Source organism: Trichosporon asahii (genome assembly GCF_000293215.1).
Source record: "Trichosporon asahii var. asahii CBS 2479 unplaced genomic scaffold scaffold00003, whole genome shotgun sequence".
NCBI lineage: Eukaryota > Fungi > Basidiomycota > Tremellomycetes > Trichosporonales > Trichosporonaceae > Trichosporon > Trichosporon asahii.
Genome location: NW_014040921.1, coordinates 668,493 through 690,988, shown reverse-complemented (window position 1 = coordinate 690,988; position 22,496 = coordinate 668,493). Strand labels below are relative to the sequence as shown.

The 22,496-nt window shown below is 59.1% G+C and overlaps 9 protein-coding genes across 9 annotated transcripts; 3 read left to right on the top strand and 6 right to left on the bottom strand.

The window, feature by feature from the left end:
* Positions 1 to 510: 510 nt before the first annotated feature.
* On the bottom strand, positions 511 to 2,268 carry A1Q1_02095 (uncharacterized protein; the record flags this gene model as incomplete). The annotated part of the gene is made up of 1 exon (XM_014328625.1): positions 511 to 2,268. One exon carries the CDS (start codon positions 2,266 to 2,268, stop codon positions 511 to 513), a length of 1,758 nt encoding a protein of 585 aa, XP_014184100.1.
* Positions 2,269 to 8,462: 6,194 nt separating this feature from the next.
* Positions 8,463 to 9,397, bottom strand: A1Q1_02094 (exosome complex exonuclease rrp4; the record flags this gene model as incomplete). Its single annotated transcript, XM_014328624.1, has 2 exons — positions 8,463 to 8,951; positions 9,053 to 9,397. The coding sequence occupies 2 exons, from the start codon at positions 9,395 to 9,397 to the stop codon at positions 8,463 to 8,465; spliced, it is 834 nt and encodes a 277-aa protein (XP_014184099.1).
* Positions 9,398 to 9,485: 88 nt separating this feature from the next.
* On the bottom strand, positions 9,486 to 9,715 carry A1Q1_02093 (uncharacterized protein; the record flags this gene model as incomplete). Its single annotated transcript, XM_014328623.1, has 2 exons — positions 9,486 to 9,519; positions 9,567 to 9,715. 2 exons carry the CDS (start codon positions 9,713 to 9,715, stop codon positions 9,486 to 9,488), a joined length of 183 nt encoding a protein of 60 aa, XP_014184098.1.
* Positions 9,716 to 10,120: 405 nt separating this feature from the next.
* Positions 10,121 to 11,070, bottom strand: A1Q1_02092 (uncharacterized protein; the record flags this gene model as incomplete). The annotated part of the gene is made up of 2 exons (XM_014328622.1): positions 10,121 to 10,222; positions 10,273 to 11,070. 2 exons carry the CDS (start codon positions 11,068 to 11,070, stop codon positions 10,121 to 10,123), a joined length of 900 nt encoding a protein of 299 aa, XP_014184097.1.
* Positions 11,071 to 11,326: 256 nt separating this feature from the next.
* Positions 11,327 to 12,955, top strand: A1Q1_02091 (uncharacterized protein; the record flags this gene model as incomplete). The annotated part of the gene is made up of 1 exon (XM_014328621.1): positions 11,327 to 12,955. The coding sequence occupies one exon, from the start codon at positions 11,327 to 11,329 to the stop codon at positions 12,953 to 12,955; it is 1,629 nt and encodes a 542-aa protein (XP_014184096.1).
* Positions 12,956 to 13,142: 187 nt separating this feature from the next.
* A1Q1_02090 (cell cycle arrest in response to pheromone-related protein) lies at positions 13,143 to 16,749 on the bottom strand (the record flags this gene model as incomplete). Its single annotated transcript, XM_014328620.1, has 7 exons — positions 13,143 to 13,352; positions 13,411 to 14,030; positions 14,134 to 14,854; positions 14,915 to 15,236; positions 15,286 to 16,008; positions 16,159 to 16,469; positions 16,513 to 16,749. The coding sequence occupies 7 exons, from the start codon at positions 16,747 to 16,749 to the stop codon at positions 13,143 to 13,145; spliced, it is 3,144 nt and encodes a 1,047-aa protein (XP_014184095.1).
* A 329-nt stretch (positions 16,750 to 17,078) lies between these two features.
* A1Q1_02089 (uncharacterized protein) lies at positions 17,079 to 19,237 on the top strand (the record flags this gene model as incomplete). Its single annotated transcript, XM_014328619.1, has 5 exons — positions 17,079 to 17,662; positions 17,721 to 17,899; positions 18,118 to 18,321; positions 18,382 to 18,496; positions 18,592 to 19,237. 5 exons carry the CDS (start codon positions 17,079 to 17,081, stop codon positions 19,235 to 19,237), a joined length of 1,728 nt encoding a protein of 575 aa, XP_014184094.1.
* Positions 19,238 to 19,692: 455 nt separating this feature from the next.
* Positions 19,693 to 20,873, bottom strand: A1Q1_02088 (protein arginine n-methyltransferase; the record flags this gene model as incomplete). Its single annotated transcript, XM_014328618.1, has 4 exons — positions 19,693 to 20,390; positions 20,430 to 20,559; positions 20,607 to 20,733; positions 20,806 to 20,873. The coding sequence occupies 4 exons, from the start codon at positions 20,871 to 20,873 to the stop codon at positions 19,693 to 19,695; spliced, it is 1,023 nt and encodes a 340-aa protein (XP_014184093.1).
* Positions 20,874 to 21,318: 445 nt separating this feature from the next.
* Positions 21,319 to 22,449, top strand: A1Q1_02087 (Ribonuclease P protein subunit p30; the record flags this gene model as incomplete). The annotated part of the gene is made up of 6 exons (XM_014328617.1): positions 21,319 to 21,351; positions 21,429 to 21,581; positions 21,632 to 21,745; positions 21,851 to 21,880; positions 21,923 to 22,190; positions 22,247 to 22,449. The coding sequence occupies 6 exons, from the start codon at positions 21,319 to 21,321 to the stop codon at positions 22,447 to 22,449; spliced, it is 801 nt and encodes a 266-aa protein (XP_014184092.1).
* Positions 22,450 to 22,496: the final 47 nt, after the last annotated feature.

The following is a 22,496-nucleotide window of genomic DNA, read 5'->3' as shown; positions in this document are numbered from 1 at the left end:
GCCTTCACTGCCTCTCCGCGAGCGGGAAAGAACATGAGTGGTCGTGGGACAAACAGCTCCGCTCGGACATCTGGACTGACCCGTGCGCTGCCGGGCTCGCACCAAGGGCAACCACTGCAAGTAAGATCGCACTGCACTACTCTTTTCTGACCAATGCAGTTGGTCAATGCGCAATACTCCGGGCTTTCCCAGCAGCTCTAAGGGCAAAGCCTCCTAGGCGAAGACAAGCTCGTATCTTAGCTTTCCCCGAAGCGTGTTTCAAGTCAGCACCACGAGAAGACAGCGGGCACGAGCAACCGCCGCTAACATGCCTCACATTTGAGCCCAGGGCATGTCGTCATTCGGCCCGCAGCATGAGAGAGCTGTTGAAAGATTGACTTCGTTACATCTGAGGACATGACTGATGACTAATCTACATATTAGGCGCCGGCCTCGGCATAGATACAGTGAGGCGGACTGCCTGGTCATATACAATTATACTACTGATCCTGCTATTCACACAACTTTCCACTAGATGGCGAGACCACGCTCAGCCTCCCAGCGCTGCGATTCGCGGCGGGGAGCCTCCTCCCGCACAGGCGCAGCGATCATGCCGAAGTTGGCGGTGGAAGGGTTCGGGCCGATGAGGACGCTGTTGACACTCTTGCCGTTGATCGAGACACGGTACGATTGACGGTTTTCCTTCTTCGTTATGGCCTTGAGGAGCTGGGGCACAGGGGTGTGGTCGGCGGGGAGGCGCATGCGGTGCGCGAACGAGCACGACGACTCCATCATGATGAACTCGCCACCAAGCTGCCGCCGGTCACCACCACGGAACGATGTCATCTTTGCAGCAGCGACGAACATGTCGAACGCCCGGTTAAGGCGTAGAAGGAACTTTTGACGGGAGGGGCTGTCGCCCGAAAGAGGCGCCGGTAAGATGCCGAGTGCGTCTTGAAGCTTGCGAGTCGGATCGGTGTAGATCGGGAAAGGACAAGCGAGATGCTTGCGGTACCCGGGGATCATTGATGGCGAACCGTGGCCAACAATGATCACTTGTGTCTCGGTGGTAGTGAGCACGTCGTCGGTGACGGAATGAGCCACGGCACGCACGTACTCGGCGCAAGAGGAGGAGTACCAGTGGCGGACGAAGATGACGAGGGTACGCTGGCTCAAGAGGTCTCCGAACCGGACACGGTTGCCGGTGGCGTCGAAGAGCTCGAGCTTAGCAGCGTAGTCCATCTGCTTCTCGGCAGGAGGAGCGGACGAGTCGAAGGTCTGCGCATCGGCGGCTGCGGCGGCCGCGCGCGCAGCCTTGATCTCGGCGTACGAAGCGATGTGCTCGACAGGGCCAGCCTCGGGAAGACTGGGAAGGGCGGGGACGCTCTCAGCAGTTCCGCTCGTAGTGAGACTGCCTCTGCGGAGAGACTCAGTTGAGCTAATGGACAACAGGCTCAAACCCCGTTCGGCAGTCGCGTGACGCGCTAAGGAACTTTGCACCGCTGGCGTGGAAGCGCTGCGCGCCACCCGCTCTGGTCGGGAGGTGACAGCGTACACAGCGCTGACACTCTCCGTGCCCCGGTTAGGGGCAGAGTACAAACCGAGGCCTCGAACAGTAGGCTCGGGCGGTAGCGGGGTATTGGCAGGGTTGAGGCTTGGGACTAAGGAAGTTCGGCTTCGGTTGACAGAATCGCGCTTCAACGCGGCTAGCACATCGGCGCGTAACGGCGAGTGCTTGTCACAACCAGATCCGGCGAGAAGACGGTCCGCGTCCCGACGGTGGTGCACGTCTACCAGCAACTCAAGAGACTCGGTCAGATTCGGGGCGAGCTTGCGCTGTAGAGTGTTCTTGTGGCGCGAACCGCCCAAGACAGGAGTGTGGTATGCGGCAGTGGCCACGTCGGGTGACTCCGGGAGAGCCGGCGCAATCTCCTCCATTGTCGGTGTTTTGGGGTTGGTGTGGATCGAGACTGGTCGAGGATAGCTGGTGAAGCGCTTTTCGACAGGCGAAGGCGGCTCACCGCTCGACGAAGAGTAGTTGGAGTCCGTAGAGCAGGGGGTTTCGGTAGCAGTGGCAAAGGTGACATACTGCGACTTGGCAAGTTTGGCGGGGCTGACTGACGCAAGGTGCGGCTTCGAGTCGCTGTTCCGCCTGGTCAGGTCGAGGACAGAGCGATCGTTGTGCAGCCAGTTGTCGGACATGAAGTAATCGTTCTTGGACGGCTCAAGACCGGTCGGTGTCCAGATCGGGGAAAGGGGCGGCGAGTCCTGATCCGGGATAGTGGCCATGGTGACTGCGCAAGAAGATGGGGGAAGGGGTGGTCGGATCGCAAGATCTGGGGAAAGGATCCTCGAACGGTTGTTATCAGTCGTTTATAAGGAAGAAGCGAGGTCGTCATCCATGCAGACCAAGCGGCCTGGCGGTCAGGGGTTAGAGGGCCTCAAGGCTGCAGGCCGCAGGTCGCAAGAGGGCAACGCGGACGGCGCAGGTCAGGCGCGTGTCGAGTGCTGATCTCGAGCGATTGAGGGGCCTCGATAATCGCCTAGGTACTAGCCTCGAAGCCTACAATTCCAGTGTGCCAGGAGTGCCTGGCTAAGTCTATGGCGTTTCTGGGACTCGGTAATGGGCGAGGGCGTCCGGACCTGGGCGAACACCGCGGGCGGCGCTACGGCGCAAGAGCGTACGGCGCACGCCAGAACAACCGTGCAATACCTGTCAGAGCCTCATAGCGTAAGAAGCGGGGGTGAGACTGGTTCAGGTGTCAAAGGTCATCTGCATCGTCCGGCCGTCAAGGGCGACTCGGCAGTTGTCATCGTCGCCAGTCGCGAGATGGACACCCAGGGCAGGCCCCTCTGCGCAGAAGAGTCGGGAGAAACAAGGCTTGCGAGGGCATGTATGCAGGGCAAAGATCCGTATTCAGTGTGATCGGTGGTTGGTTGAGCAGCAATGTCACCAATCAGACCAGCCGGCGCCTCGTGAGCATTCAACTGGCTCTGCACTATTTTCAGAGTCTGGGGTGCTCCTTACCTTTTGACTTTGATGGCGTTTTTGGCGTGTTTCCTGCATTCGGGGTGGTTCTACGCCGCCTTCCCTGTGTTCCTGCCAGGCTCCTGTGCACTCTCCTGTGAATCTCCTGTGTTGCTTCCAGCAGACCCCGCACCCCGGCCGGGTCGTGCGGCCAGGTGCGATCACGGCTTGAGCCCACTGCCTAAGTGAGTCGCTGAAAACCCTATCTCGCCTGGCTTTCCTGACGGATCATGACGGACCTGCCGGACCTGACGCCACGGCACCGTTCAACTTGCACTGCAGACACGGATTCTACCGTGTCAGTTCGTCATCCGTTGTTCGCAGCAAGGACAACAAGGAACGCGCACAGGCTCCATGCAGGACAGTGCCTATGCCGCTGATACCGCATAACGTACAGATCCCGGTTCATCAATAAACGTAACAGATGCAAACTCCTGCGAAGTGCTATGGGGTCCCAGTCCCGCGGCTGCGAGATTACTTGGCACTGACGACTACATCACGAGATGCGGCGGATGCCCGACCCGTAGTCGCCGCTAGTGTATTGCGTCTATGCTCCACGAACGTTAGCGTGATGTGCTTTCCCTTCGATGTCTCGTTAGCCATCATCAGGTAGCGTGCCTCGACAATATCGCCGCTGTGTTGATCTTCTGCTGGCCTTTTCCTTGATCCGTCGGCGGTCTCGGTCGTCGCGGCCGTCGCGTCGCGCCTGAGTTGCTTGAGCGCAGAGAAGCCCTACCCCGCCTCCACTTTACCGATAGTCTCGACTTGAATTGGAAGAAGGGTCTGCCTGCACACCTTCATAGGAATGACTGTAGGGCGATATAACCTCGCAAGAGCGCACTAGTCGCATTCGTGTGCGTCAAGCAGGCAACATGGGGCCCAGGGACAATTCAAGGCTATCTTGTTCGGTTGCAGGTTCATCTCGTGCTCAGTTGTTGATCCTCTTTTCGCTATCTCATGCAATTGCTGCTGCGGAACTCCATAGTTGGGGTGCTCCCATCTTGCGAGCTGGCCGCTGCTGGTTCACGCCGAGGCTCTGCAGTCCTCTGAAGGTACAGTGTTTGTGTACCGTCACTGATTCGGAGGGCAAACCTTGTTTGCTGAATTCTCTTTCACCCGGCGGGTCGGGTCAATCGTGATCGAGTTCCGTGGACCGAACCGTCCGAGAGAAGCGAGAGAACAAAGCTTGTTGCTCTTTGGGTTGTGGGACGGCCGTTGATGGCCTCTGGGAGCTTCCATGGAGGTGTACGTATGTCTGACACCTCCCTTGCCACCGTTGCCAAATCGCACAAGCCTCAGTTCGGCGCCCCCAGCGCCATCTCGTCTCCCTAGCCTGCCGCTCAGCTGATCCCTCGCCTCCTCGTCATGTTCATCAGTTGGCCGCTCCACCGTGTCGTGCATCGGGCAGACGATAACGCCACGGTCCCTTGTCGTACGTATCGAAGCGCATGGCTGAGACGGACGGCATGCGGAAACGAAGCTGCAGCAGGTCGTATACGTGCGACGGACAATTGGGGTGTTGTCATCCAGGTTTCTGCATCGTTTCCTCCATTTGCGCAAACTGCGTCCCCATGACTGCGTTCTTGACGACGCATTATCTCTCCGAGGCGAGAAGGAGGTGAGCGCCGCCACTCAGGTAGGTCTCAACTTGGAACGTCCGTGCGCCAATCACCCCCGCAATGGGCCGTTAGGCCACCACCCTTGCTCCCTGCACCTGACGCTTGGATCACCTCTGCCTGATAACCTGATCTATTCAGAGCATTCGGTCCATCCGAGTTCGCGCTCGCCCGAAAGCTGTCCCGTTCTGTGTGCGGGCCAGCCTGTTAGGCGGTACATGCACATCTGCATAGGGGAAGTGCGGCTCAACGGTGATGGCGGTAAAGACCGAGTGTCACTCGATTAGCACTTTGTCAATCGCATTAACGCCGCGACCTGTCTCCATGTATGCTATCGGCGTGCTCTGATTTGCCTCGTCCACTAGCGCCGTTTTGACGACTTTCTGCTGCATTATTCGGCTTCTAGCGCTTCTGCTATTGAATGGAAAATCACGGGTCAAGACATGCAGATCACATGTTCTGTCCGGCGGGCATGGGCGGGCATGAACGGACATGCCCAGGCGTGAATAGAAATAGGGGAAGCAAGCGGACATTTGAAGCGGAGACATCAGTCGCCAGCCGTCAGACACGCGCAGGTGACCGATTGCAGCTGTAAGATGTACCCCAGCTCGGCCAGGAGGTACGAAGACCACAATAGAGTTTAGCGAAACGCTATTTTCGTTCACGGCACCACACGCAACCGTAGATGAGTCATGCCGTGTCCGTGCCGAGTAGCGCGGACGCACCCGGAGTGCTGGCCAGAAGTCTCGGGACGCGCCCATGTTGGGTGTTAAGGAAATGTTACATACAACAGCACCTTTTTGCCCGGTTCCGGAGCGAGTCCACACACATCGCGAGGTGCGCCGAGATACGGCAAAGCGCACGGCAAAGCAGAGACAAGGTCTTGAGAGAAGCTGCAACATATCGGATGTTGGCCAAGGGGCAGTGAACCCAGCTGCAGGGCAAGAGCGGGCGTGCACTGGCCGAAACTACAAGCGCACACCAATGCGCTGCAGTGTAGCTCGCTCGCTAGGAAGCAGATTAGCGGAGCCGCACGGGCGAGACCCCAAAATATGCGCGCGAGATGGGAAACCCCACCCAAGAGGCCCAAAGTCCTGGGACTGGAATACTTCCTATCTTCCGGTCAGTCTGGGGCACCTGGTCCCTGCTGTCCTGTGGCAGCTTGGCAGACGGCTGTCAGCAGCCGTGTGCCTCCTGCCTGTTCGGCCTGGCAAGCGAACTACAGTAACGGGCATCGAGACGAAGCAGCAATGCAATGATATGCGATGCGGGGTGGCTCTCCGCCTGTTCAGGATGATCTGGAGCTGCGTGGCCCTGCAACATTGGTAAGTTCCGAAACGTGAATATGCATGAATGAGCGCCATGGCTGGCCGTGAGCATCGATGGCCCTGTCCAGCTTTCACTGTCGAATGGGCGACCAAGTTGCTCACAGGTTGTGAGTGTTCCTGCATCGTACCTCTCAGGTCATCAACCAAGCCTAGGAGATGCAACGCCGTGAATACGACCAGATTCCTGGTGAGTCCTGGTCGTTTATCATCCCAGGATTCAAATCTCCATCTGTTGTCGAGTGTCGAGGTGCGCCGCGCAAGCCGCAGTGCCTTGTCTCCGCGGTGCGCGGTGTGCGCCGCGCATTGTGATCGCAGGAACCGTTCGGCGGCTCGGCACAGCAGCGAGTCCGCGGGCCCCTGGGGTTCATGCTGTTCAAGCTTTTGCGGCCGACAGAGTCTAAACAAGGCAGACTTAGCATCGGGGTTACTGTCGGACGAAGCGTACGGTCCTTTGCGGATTTCGGCTTCGGCGCACGTCTGTGGTCGCCATTTGCCAAGCGCCAGCTGTGAGTCGGTGGACCGTCGGGTGAACGGTGCTTGCCAAACACAGAGAACGCCAGTGCGCCAGATGATGTCAGGCGGGGCGAGAACACTCAGAGGAGACCGTAGGACGTGCGAACGGCCAAAGTCGAGACAGTGGGTGGCCCTTGGCCGTCTCTCAAATGCCTCATAGCGATCGTGCCAGCCAGACCCGCAGTCAGACTGTCGACACGACCAACATGCCCGCTTCCCTTTGCGTCGGATATCAGCAGTGGAAGTGGCGCCGCCTGGCTTGGTTGGCGTTCGTACGGCGCGGGCTGGCGTCTTAAGGCGTTCGGTGCGACTCACTGAGGCGCTGCTGTGGCGCCGTCACCCTCGCGGAGGTCTGCCCACAAGCACTACCGGCGGTGCAGCTGAGCAGCCTGGCGGCGCTCAGGCAGACTGGCACAGGTACGGGTGCAGGACTTCGCAGCAATCTCGCTGATACAAAGTGACTTCGGCCAGAAAGATAGTCGCGACGTTCATGAGATTTATTGGAGTGCCAGGCTTTCAGATGAGGGGTTCTGTCAATGCCTGAATTCAATATTCCAGACTTCTAACCCAGGGCATCCTGACGCCTCCCAAAGGCCCCATTCACCAGCACTCGTGTGTCGCTTGTCTGCAATCCTGATCGCCTGTCGACACTGCTATAGTCCTGACTTTGCAAGGTCCTTCGAACATCAGTTCCTGGACCAGTGCGTCTAATACGAGGGCAGTCTTGGGCCATTGAATTGTCCAACGCTGACTACGGTGGCCTTCGCCTACTGCTGCATTCTGGTAGATTTCGTCTAAAGTGGGTTTGTATTCAGTGCTTAACATGCACATCCTGCAATAACCTGCGCTAAGACGAGGCAACCACTGCAGGCACTCGCAGGTTTCGTTCACGTTATCCTGGCGTTTTCCTTCTCTCCTGGCGTACTCTGCGACAAGTGAGCACATCAGACAGGTGACATTCCGCATCGGCGTCTCAGACACCTGAGATCTGACGCGGAGTTTGCCAGCTCCGTCTCGCCGTCTGCTGCTGTCGTGCGCTGTCGTGCCGCTGCCGAAGAGTTGCCGCGCCTCTCGGCTTCTGAGCACCGCGTGATCACTACCGATTCCTGCAACACGGCGCACACGTTTGTGGGTTCAAGATCCTGACAACTAGAAACATGCACCATGCCGGCCACTGGGTCTGCCAACGATGTCATCGCAGACTCTGAGTCCTTGAATCGCAATGCGATCGAGCCTCCAACTGTCACCCTTCTCAGCTGTCTGGTACCTGCCTGCGGAGGCCACTGTACCTCTCTGTACCTGTCTCCTTGGAGCCACGCCCACACACCTCGCCCCCCAGATGCCCAGCCTGGATGCCCCGCACCGTCTCTCGTAGGTCGATCAACTCTAATGCTTCGATCATATGCATGTACACGGTAGAACTTATCCTGTGATGTTACATAGCTTGGCCTGGCCAATCATTCGGCCGCGCCTTCGGCCGGCGTGTAGGGGGCGCGGCTATCTCTGTCGCCTCCTTTCTCTAATTCGCGTCTGTGTGACTGCCAAGCGAGCACCCCATACCTCATCCAACCCGAGGCAATCTGCAAATCTGCCGGCAGATCCATGCCCCTCCACTACCCACCCATCCACTAACCATGCCATGCCACGCTGTGTTTCAGCCAGCCTCGACTCGAGGACTGAATGCAACACACCACCCCCTCGACGCCTCCGACCCACTCGAGTGTCACCTCGTCGTCCGCACCATGCGTGTCAGCAAGTGACTCACTGCGCAGTGGGCGTGACCATTGTTACGTGCGCCTGATCGGAGACGAGGCGCCGCCAAACCGGTCAGCACCCCCTCAATGTGACGCAGACGCCGCTGCGCAGCACATTCCACATCCCACAACCACGCAGCGGATCTGGCCCCACCTCCCTCGTCCATGTTCACGTGCCAGTGGCCAACGATGGCGCACTTGTTCCGTACATGACGTGCGCCGAGCCAAGGACAGCTTGATGCGATTACTCCGTGAGGGCCAGCTCGCGAACGAGGCGGTCGCCCAGCTCCTTGCTGGCGGGGGAGCCTGGTGTGACGCCCACTTCTCTGAGCCAAGCGTATCCCTCAGCGATGAGCGTGTCGGACAGCGGGACGTCGTGTGCTGCCAGCATCGAGATCACGTTTGCGACGTCCGTGATCGCCGCGCGGTCCTCGGCGTCCATCTCGTCGTTGTCGTTTCGGTACACGCCTTCCGACTCCAGGCCCTCGGCGCCCTCCCTCGACTGTTTCGAGCCCAGCGATACCCACACATAGCCGTTCAGGCCGAGAATGACGTCGACGCCGTGCGGTCCGCAGGGCGCAGGGAGGTGCACGAAGTGACTCTTGAGTCGTCGGATCAGACGCGGAGAGAGCGACAGCAACATGCCGTTGCGCAGCTTGCCGTACTTCAAAGAACGGGTGTGGAGAGACATTGCGCCGTCCGAGAAGAACGCCTGCACCTCGGCGACGAGCAGCTAGAGCGTTAGCGTCATCACATTGCCCTGATCTAAGCTGTTTGTCTCCTTAGATAGCTGACAGCTGAAAGGATAACATGGAACAGATGAGAAATACTCACATCGCCTTCAGCGAGGAACTCGCGCATCTTCAGCGAATCGCTTTCGACCTTTCGCCTCTGCACTCCTCCGGGCAGGTTCACGGATGACAGCATGAGCACGGCGTCCTGACGCGCGTTCGCCTCAACCTTCCAACGTTGTCCCGCAACCTCGACGATGCGGCCGATCACCAGATCTCCAACTTCAGGCACATAACGAGTGCTCAGCGGTCGAACACTGATCAGCTTGTTCACGCGCTCCAGCGTGCCCGCGACCGACGACGTGATCGTGTCGTTTTCAACGTAGGTTCCATGTCCTCTGTTTGTCAGCTTGCCTGTCGGCAGAGGAACTGCGAGTCTGGCGGGCATCTTCCCCGTTACCCGAGGAAGAGGATTTGGTGCGCCAAAGTTTCCAGGTCACAGGGGAGCTGTGAGTCTCAAGCGGACTTCATGCGCCCTAATGCCTCAGATCAACAAGCTCAAAAGTATCTCTGCAAGGGAGAGACGCAGCCTGCGGTCAAAAGGAAGATATACTCACCTCATGTACTCCTTAGAACTCGCAATGCCCTCGCCGGGCGTGACGACGCTGCTGCCGGCAGGCCCGTCGAGCTCCATTCCGTTCTCGTCCTCCTCAACCATCTTAGGCTCATACTCTGGCGGTGGCGCTATCCTCGAGACCTTGAACATGCTTGCTTGCGTTGTCGTGACTGTGTGTGTTGACGCTGATGATGCTCTCCTGGAGTGGACGCGAAACCAGCAACATTCAGAAATCGATGGGAGTCACGTGACAAAACTGGCCACGTGGATCTGACGCAATGTCTCCCTCACTGCCTTGAACCTAAAATGTAGGCGGCTGTGGAGGTCGTTTCGCCCTTGCTGGAGAGGCGTCTTGGCAATGGTGTCAGTGCGTACAGCGAGCCACTGGAAGGGCAAGAAGGGTGCGAAAGGTGCAATGATGGATGCAGAGATGAAGAGCTGATACTAGTGATGCAGGTGTGTGCGAGTGCACAATTTCATTGTCTACAACATACAGAATCGCAGGGCCACATGATTATGGGCACGGGGGGGTGGGCGATGCAAAGATGGTTGCTGCTATCGCGTAGCGGCCTTACCGATAGCCCAGATGCCCTTGCCGGTGTATTTGATCGCGGTACCAGCGGCCTTTGTGACCCCGTTTCCGACTCCAGTCAAGACCTGCTCGTCAGCTTCTATTACGTGCTCTGATTAGCGACAGGGATACTTACTCGGTCGCGGGTGTCGCCGCTGGTAGCCTGCTGCCACTGCTTCTGCGCCGCAACACCAGTCTCGTTGGCCGTCTCGCGCGCCCACTTGACCTGCTCGTTTCCCCATTCAGTCCAGGTCTGGGGTTTCTTCACGCCGCCGGGGACGTTCTCATCAATCTCGTCCTCGGTGTACTGGTGCGAGTGGTTGCGCATTGGGCGACCCGTGAATTCCTCGCCCACCTCGCGCTCACTCGGCGGGACGTAGCGCTGAATGCGACCACCGCGGCCCATCTTGGGCTCCTTCTTCTCCTCCTTGTGACCGAAAGGAAGCCCCCAGCCGCCAGACTTTTCCTTCTCGTGCGTCGTACCGTTCGGGATGCGCGACGAGCCACTAGCTTCGCGCGCATGGCTAGGAAGCGTCGAGTTGCGAATACCGTTGCCCTGCGCGGGCGACGCCGTGCGCCCGGGCTGTTGAGCCGGTGATGACGAGCGCCCAAACCAGCCACCGCCTCCACTCTTGTCAGACGTCGCTGACGTCGTTGGGTGAACGTCGGTCGAAGACGAGCGGCCAAACCAGCCCTTGCGCTCAGAGGTCTCGCTCGGCGTCGAGGGACCCGGCGATGGCGTGTGGCTCGAGACCGGGGGAATGTAGCCGGTCGACGCCGAAATGTGTTCGTCGCCGTAGCCTCTGTTAGAGTTCGAGCCGCTCCAGCCCGAGCTCTTGTACCCTCCGGGCGGAGGCGGAGCGCGTGGCTCGCGGAGGGACTTGCCGCGCTTGAAGTCCTTCAGACTGGAGTATGATGTCGGTGCTCCGCTCATGTCGATGTTATGAGGTATGTGAATGTGAGTGAGGAAGAGTGCAGACTCAAAAGTCGGCCGATGACGGTGACGAGGGTACGAACCACACAAGCAGAGTGGCGACGGAGGCTTCGCTGGGGCAGTCGTGCCTGGCTGACACCCCTGATCCGCGCAGGCAGGCGGCTCGTAGCGGGGCCGCTTGAGATCTCCACCCAGCTAAAGCCCGACCGAACTAATTACCGCAATCTCTCCATCGCCTTCTCAACACCCCACCACCATGTCTGCAACGTATCCGGAGCGCCTGGAGCGCGAGGGCTCGCACGTCGACGAGTCTAGGATAGACTCCGAGCTCGAGCACCAGCTCCGCCGACGCAACGTCGCACACGCCGAGCGCGAGGCCGCCGACCAGCTGGGGGAGCCCGAGCCCGGCAACGTCGCCGCCTCAGGGCCGGCCGCCGGCGAATACCCCAGCACTGGCGCAAGTACAGCACACTCGTTTGACACCCAACCCAAGAACTCGATGCAGGAGCAGCTCACACCGACACCGACGGTGCCGCTGCCAGATGAAGGAGGGCAGGACGCAGCGCTCCAATCTTCCACGCCAGCTGACGGTGCCAGCGCCGCTGCGCTAGAAATAAACCCTGCGGCCCAGTCGGCTGAGACCGGCTCCAAGGACACACCGCCTGCCAATGCGGCTGACAGCACGGCCGCCAACGCGACTGCCCCCGGCACCGCTCCCGGTACCACGGGCGCTGGCGTAATCGACGAGGAAGGAAAGGAGCGCTCGTGCAGAATCTGCTTCGGGGGCGTGGACGAGGAGGGCGAGATGGGGCGGCTCATGTCGCCGTGCCTCTGCTCCGGCTCGATGCGGTACGTGCACGTGCAGTGTTTAGCGATGTGGCGCGCGAAGAACAGCAAGACGTTCCTCGAGTGTCCGCAGTGCAAGTACACCTATGTCCTGCGCCGGGGCAAGTGGGGCGACTTCATCCTGTCCTCGCGCGCGCTGAGCCTCGCCACGGCAGCGACCTTCATTTCGATGTCCCTCATCACGGGGCACTTCCTCCTCCACTTCCTCCTGAACCTGTACCAGAAGGGAAGCCACTCATCCTCTGCAATGGGCTCTACGTGGGAGTCGGAGGACGGCACCATGGTCGTGTACATGGGCGGTGCGACCTTCATTCTCGACTTGATCGACGACAGCATCAACGCCTTCATCGCGATCACGGCCCAGGCATTCGACATGTTCGAGGGCTCGCGCTGGGTCTCGCCCCTGATGTTAGACTTCATTCTTCGGTTCCTTCTCGGCGTGGCGCTGCTGGGTGCCTTGTCCGCTCTCTCGCTCCTTGGTTCGCTTCGCCTCCTCGCCCCTCTCCAGCTCATTTACACCATCTCGCTCTCGGGCGTGATCAGCCTAGACCCCGTCCTGAGTGCGCTCGGCGGCTCGCGGAGCATCATTGTCGGGTTCGTCCTGCTTGGCGTCGCCAACTCGATCGTCCAGGTCTACGACGCCTTACATGCCTGTGCCATGTTTGGCTTGCGCTTCGTGGAGAGCGAGATTGTCGAGCCCACCCGCGAGCAGGTCACTCAGACCCAGGAGGCGAGGACGTGGGGCCGCCGCTGGCTCCAGGACCGCAAGTGGCGCAGCGTCGAGGGTTGGCAGGAGGTCTGGAGGCGCTTCCGCGACAAGTACAAGCGCCGCCAGCCGCTGAACGACCCCGGTCGTGAAGTGCTCGTTCAGATGGCTGCGCAGGCGCAGCCCCAACCCGACGCCGCCGCCGCTCAGCCCGCCGAGCCAGCCGCCGTTGTTGTCGATGAGGTTAATGCTGTCGCCCCCGCCGAGGGAGCCGCTCCTGTCCTTCCCGCCGAGCCCGCTGCTCGCCACGAGGTCGAGATTCTGGATCAGTAGATAAAAGAAGTATGAGAACTACTCCAAGTCCTTACCAGTTGTACTGTTATGATATGCAAAAATCACATTCCTTCACGCGGTTGATTTGGCTTACACTTGCATCTATGTTGCTACTTCTGCTACTGCACTGTGACTACTCTGTACCTGGGCGGACATAAGCTACACCTCTCGTCGTGGGCGGATCCGCCTACGCGTTGTAGAAGTACTCGACCTCGTCGACGGCACCAAAGTCGCGCTCGATCTCGTCCGGCGTGCCCTCCGTGATGGGCATGGGGCCGGGGAGCTCCTCGTCCTCGAACACGTCGAGGTCCTCCACAGGCCCGAGGCCCATGACGGGGCGGAGGGGCGAACCACCGCTGGAGCTGCGCCGGCGATCCGAGGGCCTGCGCGGGAGCAGCTTCATCGTCGTGGGGCTCATGTGCTGCTGTCAGCTTTTCGTCGTGCATACAACTCACCTCCCAGGTATTCTCGTCGCCCTGCGACGTGCGCCGCTTGCGCTCCTGCATCGCTGCAAACATGGTGCGGCCCTCAGCCTCCGCCTCGAGGCGGGCATCGTCACCCAGCTCGCCGACCGAGACAACACTCTCGCTGTCCGAGATCGTGTCGTCCTCTGGCGCACCACGGGCACGCATTAATTCTCCGAGACGGATCCACGCTGCGTCATTTCGGCCCTCGGCTGGACCGGGCGCGGCAGGGCTGGCAGGGCTGCCTGTGTCGGCCCACTCGTCGCGCGTACCGTCGCCGAACACATCTCGCAGGATGTCCTCGTACTCGTGCATCCAGAATTCGATCATGCCGTCAGGGTTGTAAGGCAGATGCGGGTCACCTCTGGCATCGAAGAGCTCCTCGGTACTCGCGAGCGAGTCGAGCCGCGACCGCCGCCGGTTTGGACTGAGCGGGGCGTGGTCAAGGAAGCCACCACTTTCCATCCGCCGGTAGGACTCGTCTGGCATGGAGGGCGCCATGTGTGCGGCGTAGTTCTGCTTGTTGTAGAACGAAATAAGAGAGCGAAGCGCGTGCTCCTGTGGAATGCCGACGAGCTGGTCTTCCGCCTCGAGGTCTGCTTCGACACCGACTAACCAGTCGTTGCGCAGCTCCGGGCGACAGTTCAGGTAGATCGAGGTGATGATCTTCATGTTCGCTGCATGTCAGTTCAGTCAACTTACGCTGTAACTCACTCGATCTCCACTTGCGGCCAAAGTATGGCATCTGGCTCTTTACGAGCTTGAGTACCTGCAGCTGAAGCATGGGGTGGTTCACGCGCAGGACGCGCTTCAAGATCGCAGAGCTCTTATACTGGCACATGAGCAGGATGCGGTGAACACGGTGCTTTGTGATTTTCTGCAGAATCTTGACGAGATTGATCGCGGCAAAGAAGTTGCGCCACGAGTAGTCGGTGATAACCTCGACCTCCTCGCCGTTCTCCTCCGTCACCTTGACCGAGTTCTCGACGGGCGGCTCAGGCTCGGCAGTCTTCTCCCGTGCTGCCTTGGAGGCGTTCAGATGTAGGTACTGGAAGAAGCTGCACTCAGGCATCTCGTTCTTCGTCTGCACCATCTGCGAGAGCTCCTGTAGACCAAAGATCTTGAGCACGAGCACAAGGCAGTTCGAGTCAAGCAGCAGTTGCGTCAAGTGATGGAATTTGAGGATGTGAGAGGCCTTGAACCACTTGAGGAGCAGCAGAATGATCGCCGAGACAGCCTTGGATGTGATCTCACGGTGACGAGCAATGTCGATCTCCTCCTTCGTCGGAGGCGGCAGCGCCTCCTGCTGAGGCGGCATGTCTTGTGTTGGAGAGCCGAGTGGCGGAGCCATGCCACCTGTGCTTAACTGGCTTCCCTGCGCTCCTGTTCCCGTCACCGTAGCCAGGAGCAGCTTCAGCAGGACGATGACAGCGTTCTGCATCATTGGAAGCATCGAGCGCTGAAAGTTAGCGAATCATCGAAAACATCAACTTACGTAGATGACCTCAACGCGGTACAGGCGACGAGAAGCAGCTCGCTTCTCTTGTGCGAGCTTGACTCCAGCCGTATCTCCCTTCTCCTGAGCCTTCATCTCTTCCTCCTCGTACTTCCAATCGCGTCGCATGGCTTGCTCAGCGGCCTCATCATCCTCGTCGTCTATCCTGAGGCTCGAGAACCCGATCAGACCAGAGGCGCCGAGTCCGCGCTCTTCCCGCATGCAGTCTTCCCTCGCCTTCCACAGTTGATACAAACCAAGCGAAACGAACAAGTGCGAGTTGTACAGCTTGTCCGCCTCAGCGATCGCATACGGAACCAGACTGGTAGGTGGTCCCGTAGATGTTTGCGAGTAAGGGAAGACGAACGGACGTGTCGGATCCGTTTGGAACTGCAGCTTCTTCGGGCGTTGCTGCGGTGTCTGCGGTGGCGTGGGAGCAGGAATACCAGGCTGCGGCATGCCGCTGAAGGGCGCAGATGAGCTCTCCGGGATCTCGGTTGAGTGGTAATTCGGTCGATTCGGCAGCGGCCGAACGCTCTCTGCCAACGACTCGGTGGACGTTGGGACGCCTGATGGTACTGACGGCGGAGGAGCAAAGGTCGGGTACTTGGTCGAGGTGTCTCGTCGCCAGGTCGCAACGTCCATTGGCGTAGCGCGGGTGAAGTCTGATATTAGCGAAGGGGACCGCGGAAACATTCAACTCACCCTTCTTCTCAGGACCCAAACCCTCCAGCTCTCGCGAGAGCGCCTTCGTCTTGGCAGCCTCATTCATCCCTCCCAGACAGGCGAGAAGAGTTTTCCAGAGCAAGAGTAACACCTTCTTGACAGGGTAACCCTTCGGGACCTTCTTGTCCTTCAAACCCGCAACCATGCCGACCAGCATTAGGGGCAGCGGCGGGTCCATCGCCATGAGTTCATCGCCAAACGTCTCGTCAGAGCGGAATACCTCGACAATAAAGTAGAGCATCGCGAGGACGTCCATGAGCTCAGCACTGTTGACGTCGTATGGGTCGACCGAGACTAGGTTCGTGGACCCAGCACGTTCGCGGGTACCCGGGGCTGGGGCACCGCCGCTTCCCGGCTTCTCCATCACACTGCCAGGTTAGATGGATACGAAGATAGTTCAACCTACTCATTAGCATCATATCTTCGAGCCGCGTCGCGCAGGCCATAGACTAGGGTGGAAATGCCATCGAGCGACCGAATCATCTTGGCATTCTCAATAATCCAATGCAGCTGCATACTCGGGGAAGTTGTCTCCGCGAAGCAACCTGGGGTCAGCTCTTCCGCAGTTCAACTCAAGCTCACCTTGCAGAAGGTAAAGCAGGCGTCCTTGAGCTGCTCGTCGCGTGTCGCTAACCGGTGATTCGAGGTACTCGAGCTGCGTCTCAATGTACGCCCGACGCTTGGTAGCGGAGGCCGACGTCCATTCTCCGTCAAACGAGCCCTCAAAGCGTGTGTGCATCTGCGCAACCTGGCTCATCTCAATGTAGGGGTAGAACTCGTCGAGCTCATTCATGGTTGTGTCGGTGTCGTCATATCGGAAGTCGAATCGCTGCGTCTGCATGGTCAGCTAACGCAAGTTACCACAGCTGTACCTTCTGCTTGGCCGCCATCTGAGCATTCTTGATCTGGCCGAGGGAGACACCATCTTGTCCGCCGGTGGGTGGGCCGGCGTCGGCTTCGTCGCGGGGACCGCCGTCAACAGCGCGGCCGATCGAGCCCTGGCCACCAGAACGGTGACGCTGCAGCAGCGCGAAGCGACTCGTATCGAACGGGGGCGCAGCATTGAAGCTCCCCGAGGAGGGCTCCTGCTGCTGATTGTTCGCCGCCATAGGTCGTGCAGACGGCGCCGTCGTCGAGGGAAGGTTGACCGATGTTGACAATGCACAGTGATGCTCAGTCTCGCCTCTCTGACCTGGCGCCTGCCTGCGTACCGTTACGCAACAGCCTGAGATTGCGAGGAAGGGTCCGGTTCCTGGGCCACGCGAGGCCGAAGCTCAGGCACGGATATGCGACTTGCTTCCGCAGAAAAGTCAGAGCCTTCCCCGCCTGAGATGACCCAAGGAGAGGCCCGATCCTCCGAGATTTGGTTCTCGATCTCAATCGGTTCTTGTGCTCTGTTCGTCTTCCCTGTTATCTCTTTGCCACCACACCATCGGTCATGAAGTTCAACGTCGGCGCCGACTCGACCCAGGCGACGCCTGCGGCCCCAAAGACGTGCCCCGAAGGCATGCACGCCAAGCCCGCGGCTGCGATGCCGGCGGACCACCCGCCAGTGCCGGCCGGCATGGGTGCCGATGCGTGCCCCGTTAACGACGATGCGCGCAAGGTCTGGACCGATGTGGCCGAACAGGCCTCGAAGGCTGCTCCCGCTAGGCCGCAGCGTGCCCAGCTCTCTACGGAGCGCGAGATCTCGTCGATTCCCCGCTCCTCGCATAGCCAGTACACGCACAACTCGGAGCAGGCAGCGCTTCCGACGCCCGAGGAGGAGCAGACCGACAAGTGGGTGTACCCCTCTGAGCAGCAATTTTTCAACGCGATGCTACGCAAGAACCACAAGCCGCGCCAAGCCGACATGCGCACGATCGTCCCGATCCACAACGCTGTCAACGAGAAGGCTTGGGAGGACATTCTTATGTGGGAAGCCGGCAAGGGTGGGGACCGCTGTGGTGGAGTTCGCTTGACTAGCTTTGTCGGAAGGCCTAAGGAGCGTTCGCCGAAGGCTTGGATCAAGACCATGTTCGGGTGAGTTGAGGCTTTGGGAGCTGGATTGTCTGACTCGGAATCGGGCAGCTAACAGCAGATACACCCCTCCGTTCGACCGCCACGACTGGATCGTGGACCGCTGTGGGACGCAGATTCGCTACGTGATTGATTTCTACACAGGCAAGCCCGACCCGAACAACCCGCAGAAGATGGCGTTCTACATTGACGCCCGGCCCGCGCTCGACGACTGGGAGAGCATTAAGACGCGCCTCTCGGGTCTGTGGAAGTAACAAGCTTGTCATAATCTCATGAGCATATGTTGTAGGATATTCAAACCGGGTGTGCATGCATCTCTCCATCTCTCATTTACTACCTTTCTCTGCGCCTCTGTCACTTTGGACCGTCTCTTCTGGCTGCACATCTCAGCGCCAAGCAATAACAGGAGTGGAGGCCAGACGCGGAGGTCAGGCGAACCCCGCTCATGACTCCATTAGGTCCCGCCTCGTCTCGGCCTACTCAGCTTAGCCCGCCAGCGCGGAGTGGAGGCCAGGCCGCAAAGGCCAAGCGGTGGATGATGACGGTGTGCCATGGATCTTTTGGCGCGTCGGAATCACCGCGAGTTCACCGCGACAACTATTCTCCCCTCTACTTCCCTACCCAACCGCCCAACCTGTCGTTCTCAGCATTCGATTCCATCGGTGAGTTCAAAAGCTTAATTTCAGCTTCGCGTTCGGTAGCACTTCCAGCTGACACCCCAGTGCCACCGTTGAGCGGTCGAGCAGCCATGTCCCAGTTCAAGAACCCCTTCAAGCGCGCGCAGCAGGAGAACGACTCGGGCCAGATTACTGTCCACGTCAAGTGGGGGCGTGACCGGTGAGTAGACTTTTGGGAAGGAATGTATGCGGCACAGCGCATGTTCGCTGGCGCTGGCATGCGGGCGCAGGACGACAGTGTGGCCTCCACCTTAGCCCCCACGCAGCACCTACAAGCCGTGGTCTCCTGCTCGTAGCTGACAACAGGTTCAACATTCCGATCCCGAATCCGAGCCTGACGCCTCTCTCGCAGCTGATTGGGACTCTGTCGCACCAGACTGGTGTGCCCGCCTCTCAGCTCAAGCTCATCTATAAGGGTGCCGTTCTGAAGGACCCATCGCTCACGATCTCCTCGTACGGAATTACGGACGGAGCCGACCTCGCGCTCGTTGGCAAGGAGGGCAAGGGCCCCGAGCCGCCGGCGCCCAAGCCCCAGCAGGTCGTGAAGAAGAAGAACGTCCAGCCCGAGACGGACCAGGAGGACGTCCTGACGAGCTGGATCCGGAACCTCGTCAACGGCGTCGTCGAGCCGCTCGAGCCCGCCATTGCGACCTTTGTCTCCTTCACGAATCCCAAGGCGACCAACCGGCCGAAGCAGGTGCCGCCGTTCGAGACGCTGCAGCGCGAGCACGCGCGTCTGTCGGAGCTCTTACTCCGCGGCCTGCTGGATCTCGACGGCGTCAACATCCCCAGCGAGTGGAAGAATGCTCGCCAGGAGAGGAAGGACGGCGTAAAGCGCCTCCAGGGAGAGCTGAACAAGGTCGACGACTCGTGGGGAGAAAGGAAGCGCCTTGTCGCTTAAGAGGTGCTCGACATAGAAGGAAGAAGTACAGTACAGAACGCTTATAGACCCCTCTCAGTTCGCTGTATAGACATAAGAAAAGAGTCAGTCATGCCAATGAAGTGTCACGCCAACGTTAGCCTTGTATGCAGCTCCGCAGCAGTGAGATATGGCTAAAACCCATGCAAGGTTGCAAGTCGCATGAAAAGGGGATATCGTACAATGCACTTTCTACTAGACGTCCTCAACCTCAGTACCTGTTGTTGAAGACCGGGGGTTAAGACAGGAGATTGATTGTTGTATGGTGATGTCGGGGTCGGTGAGATGTTGGTGATGTAGTGGGACATGTAATGAACACGAAGTGACACAAATGTAGCAGAGACAAGAATGGAAGAGAAGACAAGGGAGGAAATCGTTCGCCACGATTAAGACCTGGTCAGATCAGCTCTCCTCACTCGCTACCAGTCTGGTGTGACTCACATCTTGTAAACCATCTTGTTCTTAACGGCCTCGGCGCCCTCAACCTCGTAGTCGATCTCAATGTCGAGGTCACGGTTGTTGCGCGCGTTCGGCGAGCACTTGAGGGTGCCCTTGACGACGTCGCCTTCTGAGACAGTGAGGGTGTCAGGGGTGTAGAACACGGTCTGCTTCCAGTGCGTGTACTTGGCGTGGGGGCCAGTGGAGAACTGGACCGGCTTGTGGCAGCACGAGAAGCTGATGTCGAACCAGCCGAGGAAGGCGTGGATGTAGTCGTTGCGCGTGGCCTTGAGCTCGAACGGAACGGTGAAGTCGAGGTCCTCCTTCTTCACGGTACGGATGTCAATGTGCTTGATCGCGCACGGCTGCGTAACGACGCTCTTGAGCTCGACGCAGTCGACCAGCGGCTCCTTGAGCGCAATCTCCTTGATGCACGAGTAGTCAAAGCCGTAGACATCGTCCCAGAAGTTGATCTTCTCCTCCTTGTAGTCCTGGTCCTCAATCGCGGCGAGGTAGATCGTCGCCTCGTCCGGGAACAGAAGTCCGTCGGGGGCAAGGTACTTGTCACGGGCGAGCAGGACGGTGTCGAGCATGGACTCGTAGAGGAGGAAGTAGCCCATCCACTCCGAGATGATGATGTCAACCTGCTTGACAGGGAGCTCAACGTCCTCGAGCTTGCCCTTGAGAAGGGTGATCTCTGCGCAAAGTCAGCACGATGAGGGCATTCTTAACTCACTGTCAGTGAAGCCGTTGGCGTCGATGATCTTCTGGGCCGTGTCAAGGATGTTCGACATGTCGATGCCGATAACCTGCTTGGCGCCGGCCTTGGCAGCGAACATCGAGAGGATACCAGTTCCACAACCAACCTGAAGATTAGTTGCAAGTCCGTTATGAGACTGCCTGGTGAACTCACGTCGAGAACAACCTTGTCCTTGAAGAGGTGCTTGTTCTGGATGATGGCGTTGCGGTAGCTCAGCGTTCGGACCTGGTCCTTGAGCATCTCCTCGTGGATACCGAAGTGCGCGTAGGAGTCGGCGTAGCTGCAAGTTAGCTACCTGGTCGGCGCAAAGCTGCAGGCGGCACCACGGTGTGAGCACTGTTTGGTTACTCACTAGTCAGCCGAGGTCATGTTGCCGGCGGAGGGCTTGTCGCCGTTGGCGGGGGTGGTAGGAGCAGCCATTTTGAGAGGATTAAAGGGTATCCGAGTCGGAGAAGGTGCGATGCAGTCGAGGAGGAGCTGCCGAGATGATAATCTGCACCGGGGTGAGGAGGATAACAAGGATCGAGGGAGGGTGAAGGGTTGATGTAACCGCCTGAAGATTAATTATTGATTTGCCAGCGCAGAAAAATTACGTGGTCGGAAATTCTGCGGTGGCCGCGTGTTTTGATCGTGATAACGATTGTCTGGGAGATTTCATCATCTGTGAGATATTTCGAGCCGGCGGCCGGGCCAGCTTGTCTACAACTCAACTACCAGCTCGCCATGTACTACGACCTCCACGTCCCGTACCGGACGCCGGACGTTGCTCCGAAGAAGAAGGGCAAGGACAAGGGAAAGGCGAAGGAGGAGGAGCCGAAAGCACCACCGAACTGCTGGGCGGGCCTGTCCGCTACTGAGCGCGCCGATGTCGCGAGGAAGGTCTCTCTTGCTGGCCACCGTAAGTGACCGCGATTGCAGCATAAGCTGACTTCAGTCGGATACACTGTCATCGCGTACACGGTGACGGCTGAGCAGTCTCCGAACGTGATTCCATCTCCCTTTGGCGGCCCCGATGACCGCAGCCTGCCGTATCCTTCACTGGACCCTCGGTACGCTGAACTCGCCGGGCCTTCGCAGCCCACGCTGGTGCAGGTGACGCGATACCACATGCGTCTCGATGACGGCAAGGTCAACCCGATCGTGAGCTTTTTTCGATCATACTAGGAAGCTGATCTCAGACCGCCACGAATACGGCGACGCTTCGTGACTACGACTTACTCTCTGTGCACGTCGGCTGCGACAAGGCACTCCAGATCGCCTGCACCGATCTCGCCAACCCAGGTCCTAACCAGGTATGTAGCTGCGCCAACCTCGAGCCCTCAAGCTAACTCCAGGTCTCCATCATCACCGTTCCTCTCCACGAGCGGCCGTACCACTTCCGCTTAAACCGGAAACAGATCCGCCAGGCGCAGCGCAACGGCGTCGTTGTGAGTTCCTCATCCATCACATAAGCTGACGTTCAGTTCGAGATTCCGTACGCTGCTGGCCTGTTCCCGTCCAAGTCTGTACCGTCCGACATCGCGCGGCGATACCGCCAGAACTTCCTGACGAACGCGCGCGAGCTCGTCCGTGTCACCGGAGGGAAGGACATCATCTTCACCTCAGGTCCCGGGGGCGCTCCGGATGGCATTCGCGGACCGCTGGACGTTGTCAACTTTGCCACCATTCTCGGCGTACCTGCGAATCTCGCGAAGGACGCAGTGTCGCGGACGCCCAAGGCCGTGCTGCTCAGAGCCCGTGAGTACTGACTGACTGAGGTTTCTGCCACATCCGCGCATCAGGCTAATATTAAGAGGCCCGAAGGACGTACAAGGCCGTTGTGTCTGCTCCTCGACTTGTTCCCGGACCCGGAGAAGCTGCTGAGGAGCAGAATGAGACAAAGGCTGTGAAGGACACTACAGCCACGGAAGGCGAGCCGAATGGAAACAAGGCGGACGGCAAGCAGAAGCGGCCCGGAGATCCCGCCGGCGGTGTCAAGAAGAAGACGAAGAAGTAGCCCGATCATTCCACCTCCAGCACATAGACTTTCCTGTACATATGCAT